General features: G+C 49.2%; 1 protein-coding gene across 1 annotated transcript; it reads left to right on the top strand.

The window, feature by feature from the left end:
• Positions 1 to 2523: 2523 nt before the first annotated feature.
• LOC120612852 (doublesex- and mab-3-related transcription factor C2-like) lies at positions 2524 to 6611 on the top strand. The gene is made up of 7 exons (XM_039875392.1): positions 2524 to 2738; positions 2824 to 2981; positions 3666 to 3802; positions 4485 to 4720; positions 4898 to 5044; positions 5542 to 5600; positions 6032 to 6611. The coding sequence occupies exons 1-7, from the start codon at positions 2524 to 2526 to the stop codon at positions 6223 to 6225; spliced, it is 1146 nt and encodes a 381-aa protein (XP_039731326.1). The 3' UTR covers positions 6226 to 6611.
• The last annotated feature ends 4969 nt before the right edge of the window (positions 6612 to 11580 follow it).

Below are 11580 nucleotides of genomic sequence, written 5' to 3' on the forward strand. Positions count from 1 at the left end.
GGGGAAGAAGGGAAGAAAGAAAGAAGACAATGAGATACAGCAATCTCATTTTGATATGGAAATCTGGGCAGCTGTCCATCTGATGTTAGGAATTACTGAAAGGTGCCCAATGTTTCCGTTTCTGTCCGGCCTTGTACTGGGCGTCCTAGTTAGCACAGTCAGAAACCCGTGAGTTGATTATCGTGCTTCGGTGACTCACGCATTCGCAGGAAACTGCAGAAAACCTCTAGGCAAATCATTAGATATCACCGAGTTTCGTATGGTGGCTGACTTTAAGATGAATTTACTTCTTAAAGAGTCAAATGGGTTTCTATAAATTAGATGCCGAGAGAAAAAAAAAATGTCGTTTTGAAGAGATACCATGTACAAAGGCAGCAACAGTGTAGAGCATCTGAGGATAAGTTCAGTAAAAGATGTGCAAGATCTGCATGTTGCAAAAATAAAGCTAAATACTAAACTGTAAGATGAAAATGGTGAGAAGAGCCACATTAATGGAGAGACATCCCACAGTGGTGACCGGGAAGGCTGGCTATCATAAAGATAGTCAATTGTCCCCCGCAGTGGTCATAGGTTCACTGAAAGTGCAATCCAAATGTGTTGCAAAAGGGTCTTCGGCGGAAAATGACATGGTTACAGCTGACGTTTATGTGGATGGGCAAACGGTGCAGAGCGGCGGAGATAGGCCTGGGGATGATGGCTGAGATGTGGGGGGTTGCTCTAGCGGAGATCAAGATGTGTTCTGGAGAGATGAGACAGTGTAGTCTTGGCAGGGGCGTAGACAAATTTATGTAACAGAGTGGGGAGCTCAGGAGCAGAGACACACAAATATGGGCCAAAATGAGGGCAGACACTGCCAGATGTTCCCTGGGGGTGCAGAACCGCCTCCGATTGAGAACCCCCGACATAGGAATATGGATTGATCTGATCCTAAACAGTTAGGCTGAGTGCTGTAAAAGTCAGTAAGTGAGAGAACACCAAGGACATGAGTTCGAAATGCATGTGCATACAATGTTGCATATTCCGACAGAGGAGAGTCGGGGAGACAAGGCTTGGGAGCACAAAGGTCCACTTGACTTCACGGGTTGCTGGCGGGCCAAGGAAAGCGAGCCTGAGGTGAATTGGGAGGGGGGCGAGGGAGGCGGGACTTTGGTGGGTAAGGTTCGGCGGAACTCGGATCTCATTGGTCACCGAGCACAGCGGCGCGAGGCGGAAGGCAGCGCTGGAAGCTCATTGGCCTTTGTGGGAAGGGCGGGAAAGGGAGCAGGAGCCGGCTCTGCCCTCAGACCTTCTGTGCCAGTCCATTTGGTTTCGCGACCTGCTGCGGGCTGAGGTAACCAGAGGCTGGCATCAGGTATACAACCCTCATCCTCCGTGCCTCTCCCGTCCTCCCTCTACCCTGCTCTGGATCCCCATCCCCCTCCTGCTGTTTTCCGTCTCAGCGGGGTACGTCCACAGGCTCCCGATGCCCTTGTACTTCGCTCCGCACCCCCGCCCTTCCTCAGCGGGACCCCTGTGGGAGGACCGCTGGCCCCCAAGCCCCTGAGCCCTGGCCCCTGCCTTTGATTCTGAGGTGGGGCCGGCAGCGAATAGTCGGGCTGCCCGAGAGGACGTGGGGCGTTCCGGGGTGCGGTAGGCGGTGGGGGAGGGGAGGCGCGCTCCAGCATAATTGTTGAAGGTGGAGGGGAGCACGGAAGATTGTCGGAAGGCTGTGGCGCGAATGCAAGGGTCTGCATGAAAGCAGACGGGGCGCGTCGGTGCAAGACAACAGTTAGTGCCGCGAAACTTGGCCGCTGACGAGATCCGGCTCCGGCATTTGCGACGCGGCTCCGCGAAAATCTATCCAATGAATAGTCGAGAGGGCGAATGAAAATAATTGTGGAAAGAGGTGCTTGGGATGCAGGAAAATAATGCGATTTCGTGCGGTGCATCGGTTTAAAAGCTGTGTCGGCTCAAAAGGGCAGCAAGGAAATAATTACGACTATGGCGCGCTGCAACAAAAACGTAACAATGGAGTGTGACGGAAAAATTGAATTTAGGACATACATTACTAGACCGGCGATAGAATTGAGTGCTGCAGTATAGATTCACGAGTGGGGAGTGAACGAGTACAGAAGATTAGGAACACGGTTGTGGAAGCGGATGCCGGGAATAATAGCCGGGAATAGCAGGGTACAGGGCCATACGTGAAAAGGACAAGTAGTAGTTGTTGAAGGGGGCACAAGACTGCATGTGTGTGCCTGAAATCGGGGTCTCTGTGGAGTGCAGGTAAGCCAGGAAAATAAGAGTTAGGTTGAAACTATGCAGGACCCAAGCCAAAGATTCCTTGGAGCCAGGCTATGCATGAGTGGGGCTTCCTGGGAAGGAGGCTGCATCAGCAAGAAGAGAAGGGGCAATGTGATGTAGCACTGAGCTCATGGAGGAGAATGCAGCCCCCTCAGAAGGGCTTTACCAAGGTCAGAGGAAGTATGTTTGCGGGCGGGGGATGATGTGGCCATCCTGACCTCCGTTCCCGGCCCTAGAACTATGGATGCCAGTGAAAAGTCTGCTGTGTCCTCCTGCCCCACTGACTCCAGCACTGGGCTCGACACCAGAGCCCCATGGGGGATTAAACTTCGCCCCAGAAGAGCCATAAATCGCTGTGCCCGCTGCCACAACCACGGCGCCACTGACCAAATCAAGGACCACAAGCACCTCTGCCTCTTCCAGACCTGCAAGTGTCGCAAGTGTGCCCGCTTCTCGTGAGTGTGGCGCCTGACCAGGGGAAGGCAGGGAGGGTCCTCCTCTAAGTGTGACTGACTTTCCACCTGCAATCCCCCACTTTAGGGAGCACTGCAAGGTCTCGCCTGCTGAGAGCACCCTGAAGAGGCAGCGCGGGGCACACGGAAAGAGGCGCCCGACTCGAGGACTCAAAAGGGCTGCGGCCACGCCTCCCACAGATCACAGCTCTGTCAACAAGTTGGCCAATCAAGGAGGAGTCCTAAGTGAGTGTCTCTGGCCAGCAAGGGAACCTGGGTTTGGGGGTAGGGAGCACGTGTAGTTCTGTCACCAGTGCTACCACCCAGCTTCGATGTGGCCTTGGGCAAGTTACTCCCTGGGCCTTAGCTTCCCCAACTATGAAACGCCATCCACATTATCTGTGGCGTGTTGCTGGGAAGGAGAGACCTGGGGGTAGGGGTGGGGACTGGAAAAGTCCACAGTGAGATGAGACCTCAGATTGGGGCTGAGGGAGAGGGGTCAGGGTAAGGGGGAAAGCTCGCCTAAGCCATCCCCAGTCTCCCACCGCTGGGAAGGGGAGCATCACACCCCAGCTTAAGGCCCACCCCTGTGCAACCCCCAGGGAAGTAAGGAGAGCCTCTCCAGCGGAGGAGGCTCCCGCCTTAGCCACTGCCCAGACCCCTTCCTCTGTGTCTTAAAGACCCGGGTTCCATCTCTAACCCTATTGCAACTTGCCGTGTGACCTTGGGGGACGGGGAGTGGGGCGGAATACGTCTGCTCTCTGGGCCTCAGTTTCCCCAGTGGCAAAATGAAGACTAGGACTGGCTGGCCTTCGAGGTCTGCTCGGCTCTGACATTCTGGGTCCCTGTCCTCATCCCCAAACACGCTCACATCTCCTCTCCACGGCCTGCCTGGTACCTGACTCCAACCGGTGCTCTCTGCTCCTACAGACAACCTCCCAAGTGCCTCTACTGGTTGGTCGGGCCCCAGATACTTTGTCTCTGTCCTGGACTCCAGCAGCCTCGAAGAAGCAACTGACAATTTCTCTTTCCAGGAGTTCACGCAGGCCAGCAGGCCTGCCCAGCATGTGAGTAGAGTGAGAAGGACCGTGGAGCTAGTCGTGTATCGTGTTATCGGGTGCACATCCTTGTGCCCGATGCCATGGGAGATGGAAGGAGGAAGTGGGGGCAGTGGCGGTGGTGGGGGAGGAGGAGGAGGAAGGGGAGAAGACAGCACCTCAGACTGCCAGGCAGGGACAGGGCACCCCCAGCTTTGCTGTTTCCTATTTGTGAGAGACTTTGGACAAGGGCGTTTACGTTTCCGAGCCTCCGTGTCTTTGCCAGTGTACTGAGAGGGGACAATATTGTACACTCATAGCACTGACAAGAGGACTAGCTTAAGACCTGCCACATAGCAGGCCTTCAACAAATGGAGCCTGTAATCGCACGTGGAACGGACCGATGGGATAGAAGGTGGTGCTGAAAAGGGGGGCCATGATGGGGAGGGCCACAGAGGCCCAGGCGAGAGTCCGGAGGCCATTAGAGAAAACTTCCCGGAGGAGATGAGCCAAGCTGGTCTTTCAAGACCCGTGGGGACTGGGGGCGAGCACCAGTCCCTGGACGGGGACAGAGGTCACATCTCTCCAGGTGCTTTGCAGATTAAAACACAGAGACACCTGTGATTGCCCATAGTCTTCACCATTGCCCTGGCGGTTTTGAAAAAGCTGGCAGGAATTAGTGTCTCAGGAAAGATATAGAGAAAAGAGATAGAAAAGAAAGCAGGCCAAGCAGGGGAAGGGACTTGCCCAAGCCACAACCACTAATGGTCAGCAGGCATTCAGACTCCCACGTGCAGCGACTGCAAATTCCTACCTGCCTCTGCCCGCTGGTCGCTGGTCGTATGTGTCTTCCCGAGGGTTTAATCCCCCAGCCTCTCCTTTCCTTGTTTCTGGATGCTCGGCTCTAATCCTCCAGCCCTGTGCTACTTTTGACCATCTTCTACTGCATGCAGCCACAGATCCCGGGAAAATCGTGGGGTCCAGAACCCTGGCAGGGGCCAAGCTTAGTGAATGGGAAAAGCAGAACGCCTCGGGGCGGGCGGAGCCTTCCGCAGAACTGGGGACCGAAGGGGCACTTGTCACACAAGGTGGGGAGGTGTGGGTTTCCAGCTCCCATTCTCTCTCACCTTTCCCTTTGCAGGCTCCCATGGCTTCCGACCAGGCCTCGGTTTCTGCCTCCTCAGAGTGGCAGCGGAAACTCGAGGCAGCCGAGGCTCTGCTGATTCTGAGAGACTCTCCCCAGCCCCCTCCGGGCTACATCCCCCCACTCTAGCTCCGCGTTGCACCAGGTAGCCTGGGCCTTGAAGGGAGAACACGAGGTGGGGATAATGGGGAAAGGGGAGGGGGACTTGTGGTAAGTGGGGCCTAACTGGAAAGTCGGGGTTGGTGGGCTGAACCTCCTTGGGCCCAGGCACCTGAGTCTGATGCCTCAGTCTGACGCCTGAGATGGCAGTCGATGGTTGTTCAGTGTGAGTCATCAGTGTAGTGAGCTTCGTACTCAGTAACAAATGTCCAGTGCCCTGATAGCAAGAAACAAAGAAACGGGAGCCCTGAGAGTGGCAGGGGCTTGCCCCGGGGCACGTAGCATATCAGGTGGAAGAACCAGGTCGCCGGACTCTCGGCCCAGAGCTTTCTACCCAGACCCTTGCCATCTGCTGTGGTCTAGGGGGGTGCGTACCTAGCTGACATGAGCCTAGTCCGGAAGGAGATCTGGTCCCCGCCTTCGGGGAGCTTCCGGTCTCAATGCGGAGCCCGGGTGCCCTCGCAAGTTGTGTTTTGCTGCTACGTCTCAACGACGGGCCTGGAGAGGAAGGACTGGAGGAGTTCTGTGGAGAGATAGACACCTGGGGACACTGAGAGGGAAGGCTGGGCACTCCCACACCAAAATGGTGGATGGGGTGTGGCAATGGGAATGGAGCGGCAGCCCTGGAGGGACTACTGGGACAGAAGCGGATGAGGCTGGAGAGGTTACCAATCACAGATGGCTGGCACGCCAGGCTTAGGAGGCTAGACCAGCAGCCGTGGGTGGCGAGGAGCCAGGGAAGGTGTCAGCTAGACCTGGGCTTGGCAAAAATGAATGTGGTGGCCGTGGTGGAGGGACCGGAGGAGGCAACACTTGAGATGCGCGACTCAGCGAGGAAGAGTTCTGTGTGAGAGTCCAGGTGGCAAAGCCTCAGTTGGGTGGAACAAGAAAAGAGGGGAGAGCCGGGAGGGGAAATGGTTGTGAGCCGACCCTAACCCCTTCCTTTCTGTCTACAGCTCCTGCTGGAGATACAGAGCTCCAGCCTCCCAGGCCTTCTCTCCACCCCAGGCCTGCAACCACTTCTGTTTCTCTGCCTCTTGGACATCCAGCGTGCACCTCCCTCTTGAGCTGGAAGCCCAGAGGAGGACGGCTCACTACAGTACTGCCCATTTATGCACTGGCAAAATGTTTAATGTTCAAAACGCTTTAAATGTTGTTTTAAAAAAGCCTTCGGGCGCTTCTACACGCTTTCGGACCCTTTTTATTGTGTGCGGCAATTCCTTGGCTGAGGGCAGATACTCTTGTACCTCCACCTCCGTCCCTTACTCCCTTGGAGCCTGGGGCCTTTTTACGTCTCTTATAAAAAGAGGGTTGTGCAGTCTAAGCTGATCGGTCTCTAAATAGGGTTCTGTGTGAGTTCATGTGTTCATATGCCAGGGTTTTTGTTTGGCTCACGGTTGTAAACATAACTTGATGCACTCATGTTCATATCCACACATGTGAAAATATGAGGATTGGTTTTGTTTTTTTTTTTTTCATTTTTGGTCTAGGTTTGTGCGTGTGCGAACAAATAATAAACTCTTGTTGTTGTAAGTCACCGAGATATAGGAGTTGTTTGTCGCCACAGTCTGACCTAGACTATCCTGACTCTAACAGACTTGTTCAATTGACCTTTCAAAGTGAAAATTGCCTTACTCAATAACCGGGACTTCTCAGCATGGCTAGATGAGGAAATGGTAGAGAAAAAAGGGTAGAAGGTTTATTCATTCCTCAAGTGAGTGCCTGCCTACCTTCTGCCTGGCATAGACTGTCTCCAGTTGTCCAGAGGGCCACAGATTGAAATGTCCACAGGATCAAACAGATCATATAAGTGAGGAGAGCAGGCCAGATGGGCTCTGCCCAACTGACAGTGCATAGTGCATGCTCTACCTAAGGGGACAGCTGCCACTTGGCTCTAGCCAATTGTTGCCATGCAGGAGTGTGGACTCATTGTTGCCACACCTCCTGATTTTTCAAGAGAAGACGGATTTCTAGATTTCCATGTAAAACATCTCAATTTTAAAGCGTTGCCTCCGTTTCCTCTTTAAGCCCTGTACGGGGGCCAAACAAAACATCCACGCAGGCCAACTTTGGCCAACGGAACGCCAGTTTGATTCTAGTCCAAGGTGTATTTACAATGGGGGAGACTGAAGCCAGCCAAGACACGAAGAATCAAAAGAAGGGAGATGAATTAGACCCAGAGCCTGCTGTCGAAGGAGCTATGAGATGTGAGGGGGAATCATTATCATTTATTTGTTCTGTGCCCAGTGTATGCTAAGTACATATAGCCTCACGGCAGCTCTGTAAACTAAGCATTATCATCAGCCTTTTACCTATGGGGAAATGGGCTCCAAGAGTGAAAGTAACTTACACAAGTGTTTTAGGGGAAATTTTTAGCCAAAGGTGGGAGAAGACTCCCTTCTCTTTACCAGTCCCTAAATTAGCTAATAATCTACTTAAAAAAAAAAAAAAGGCATTGAGTACACGGTTCAAAACTTGAAGCGGCAGACATCCAGTCAGGACGGACAGCCCCTTGATTTCATACTCAAGGTAAAAATATGCAGTAATTGATCAGCTCTTACCTGCACTTGTTTCTCAGTCCTCTGCTGATGCTGCAAACAAACGAAGAGCCGGAGACCCCGCCAGGAAGACTGAAAACTCAATTGGTCATGCCTGGTCACTGACTCTTTCCCATCACGTTTCCTCCTTCCTACCTTCCCTCCCTCTTTTACAGCCAAGATGATTGATGGTAATGACATCGGCTACAGCTTATCCTTTCTTGCTTGAGGCCTTTAGAAGGCAGGTTTCTTATATTCCTTATCTAATGCCAGATAAACAAACAGGTACAATCACTCAGCCTATAGAGCAAGACTGATGTTCCGCTCCCGCCTTTCTTATTTCCCTGGTTTGTTACTAAAATCAGTGATCCCTAACTGCCCGCCCCCCCTACACACACACCCCACGCTCCCAGTATCAGATGAACAGGTCCACATAATCGCAGAGGAAGGAAGCAATATTATCTGGAAAAGGACTAAAACCCTGCTATGCCATTGTGTCCTAGGCATGCCAGGGTCCCGCAGCTGAGTTGGTAAAAGAGGAAGTATATTTTGGGTTAAAGGACACGACATGAAAACAGGGAGGAAACGAGAAATAAAATGATGGAGATTGGGAGAAAAAGCGAGCCTCTTTCCCCTGTGCCCTTTCATTTTTCTGCATCCCACCGGCCCTTCCATGCAGGGCTTTTTAGACCTGATATCGGTGCTCCGCTCCCCACACGTGCTATACCTTTTTAAAAAGTCTCTTAATGGCATATTATGGGCATCTGATGACATCGTCATAAATGTTAAATCTCAAGCCTCTTTTGTGAAGTATCTTTTGTCATGTACTACTCCACTTCACAGATTCGAAACATCACTTTATAGAGCAGTGTGAGCTAATGTCTTGACTCTTGTATGTTATGTAACGGCATTGGTTGGATCTAAGGATATCCACCACATCAGAGCATCTGCAGAGTGGGTCATTTTCCACCAGTAGTATGCAAGTAAATGTTCAACAGCAAGCTCTCTGAGGGTGAGACAGGGGTGGGGGACATGCCCTATGTTGTAGCATCTGCCGGTTTCAAGCTACCAACGTGAGTGGGGCAGAGATGCATTTCCATCATTCAGATACAATAAATGTATGTAACCTCAAGAGCGTAGTTAACAGTGAAATGTAGGAAAACAATTAGGGATTGATGAGGTTTGAGAACGTGTTATGTTTGTCTGCACGATCATCTATGTAATGTAATTGTTACTTTATATCATTTAGTCTTCAATAACAGCTCTTTGTAAACAGCCGGCTCACAAAATTCCTGAAAATTTAACAGTCAGCTCTGATGTTCCAGTAAGGGTCCTCTCCAGCACTCCACTGCTTTCCACCCTTGCCCAGAAAGGCACCTCTTCTAAAGTAGGTCCCACCGTGGGGCCATAAAGGGCTGCTACCACTTGTTTCCGATCAAAAAATAGCCTAAAGTGTGGGGGAAAGCACTAATTATTAATTTTAAAAATGGAATGATCTGGAACAAATATTGAGCAGAATGCATTGTCAAAAACGGTTACGGGCCATCGTGCGTTCTAAGAGGCAGCCAAAATTGGGTGAAGGGAAGCGGGGACACCAGAATAACCAAATATACCTCATGCAGAGGTGTATTCAACAGATTTCTTAAAGGCTAAAAGAACGAGGCAACTGATATTACCTGGTCATTGGATCTGTATCTCTCATCGGAGAGACAGACATTCATTACATTCCCTTCTCCTTCTTAGATAAATGCTGCACAGCGTAGATAAACTTCTCCACCTTCCCTTTTCTCAGTTAAAAAGATGTCCTTCATTGTTAAGTACAGGCGCTATGTTATACAGCAGATCTCTAGACCATCCTCGTCTTGCATAAGTATAACTTTATACCCATTAAACAACAACTCTCCACATCCCCCTTCCCCTACCCCCTGGCAATCGCCATTCTATTGTCGTCTGCTTCTGCAAGTTTGGCTACTTTGGATGCTTAATATAAGAGGAATTGTACACGTAAGATTTTGTTAAGAGGATAAACCTCATGTTAAGTTTCCTCATCATAAGAAAGCAAAAGCAAAACGAAACAACAAAATAACAAAGGTGCACGAGGAAACGTTTGGAGGTGATGGATATGTTTATTACCTTGATTGTGGAGATGGTAACACAGATGTATGCGTATGTCCGAACTCATCGAACTGTATACATTAATACATGAAGTTTTCTCTTTTGCATACAAATTATACCTCAATAAAAGTGGGGGGGAACCCCAACATCCTTGAGGTCACTCCAATGTGCTCTATAGAGACATCTCTCGCTCCTTTCAACAGCTATATCATCTTTTATTGATGGACACTAAAGTTGTTTCTATTCTTGCTGCAACAAATACGACTGCAACGTCTGGCTTGTCCGGAGGCTGCCTAAGGGAATTGTTTCCCTCTTGACCATCTCAAAGCACTGAGGATCCTGGTGCTAGAACCTGGGAGTTGCTTTAGATCTGCAGGTTTACAGGAAGCCTCCAGGGAAGAAGAAGACATTAGAACCTCCAGATGGACTGATTGGTGAAGGACTTTCCCTGTGCAAAGCCAGTATGCAAAGTCTGGGAAAGTGTTTTTTTTTCCTCTCAAAATGCCCAAATACCAGTAAAAGATTATAAGACATACAGAGAAACCAAGAAACATGGTCCAATAAAAGGAACAAAATAGAACACCAGAAGCCAATCTGAGGAAACTTAGATCTATAAGCTGCCTGACAAGCCAGAGGTTGGATGCACGGTCCACTCTTTTGTTTCTCTCTCCATGCTGGGGCTCCAAAATGGGAGCGTTTCCTTCTGGTTGCTCCATGCCATGCGGCGTAAGGGGAGGGGCACAAATGGGCCTCCAAATACCTCAGATTTTCCTATCCCTTTTGCTGAAATCCTTTCTTGGTTTTACGATGGCCTGGGTGCTGTAGCTTCTCAATTAGTGTAAGAGTTCTCGCAGAGTTATTTGGGTTCATATATCGTTGTTAATGCAATGTCTCTGTGGGGGAAGGAGAGCGTGCAGCTTCTTATTCTGTCATCTTCCTGAAGTAACTCCCATAACGCACTTTATTGCATCTGTGATATTAAAATAACTGGATCTTTTCCCTATACCATACATGAGGATAAAATTCAAATGGATCAGAGTTCAGAATGTAAAATACAAAATCATATAAGTACTTCAAGAAAAATTCCTCTATACCTTAAGAATGAGGAACACTTGCCTGACTATAAATGAAAATCTAGAAGAAATAAGGCATAACAATGATAAAATTGGCTACGTGAACATAAAATCCTTTTGCATAGAAAAAAAACTAATTGTACCATAAACACAAAAAAAAGATGCATGACGACTGGGGGAAAAATATTTGTAACTTCTATCAGAGAAAAAAAGGCAAATATCCTAGAATATCCCTAAGATATAAATTGTTTTTTTTTTGAAAAGACGAAAAGGCAAAGACCCTATAAAAATTGGGCCAAAAATATCTACTAAGAGTACAGAATGAAAATGAAAACAGGAATGGCTATTAATCGTATGAAGAAAGACATGCAATCTTGCTCACATTAAGTGAAATGCAAGTTCAAAAAATATACTGATATACCACTTAACACCCATCAGTTTGGAAAAATTCAAGTATGTCAACACTACTGGTGAAACTCTGGGAAAACTTACGCTCTCACACATTGATGGAGAAAAAGCAATAGGTACAACATTTTTGAAGAGGAATGTCAATAATGAGCAAGATCACATGTTGTTGTTGTTGTTTTTACCCTTTATTCAGCAATGGTATATCTAGGGATCAGAATCAAAGATATATAGTTATAAAAATTGCTAAAGATTATGTCACAGGTCTACTCATTGCAGTCGTATTTGTTGCAGCAAGAATAGAAACAACTTTAGTGTCCATCAATAAAAGATGATATAGCTGTTGAAAGGAGCGAGAGATGTCTCTATAGAGCA

The sequence above is a fragment of the Pteropus medius genome, unplaced genomic scaffold, assembly GCF_902729225.1.
Source record: "Pteropus medius unplaced genomic scaffold, Ma_sr-lr_union100, whole genome shotgun sequence".
In the NCBI taxonomy this organism is placed as follows: Eukaryota; Metazoa; Chordata; class Mammalia; order Chiroptera; family Pteropodidae; genus Pteropus; species Pteropus medius.

Excerpts from the sequence above, each read along its gene's own strand:
- LOC120612852 (XM_039875392.1), top strand. The coding sequence starts at position 2,524 with ATGGATGCCAGTGAAAAGTCTGCTGTGTCCTCCTGCCCCACTGACTCC. Across the intron at positions 3,803-4,484 it reads CCAGCAGGCCTGCCCAGCAT|AAAAGAAAGCAGGCCAAGCA; the intron begins GTGAGTAGAGTG and ends GAAAAGAGATAG. Across the intron at positions 5,601-6,031 it reads GGAAGGACTGGAGGAGTTCT|CTCCTGCTGGAGATACAGAG; the intron begins GTGGAGAGATAG and ends TTCTGTCTACAG.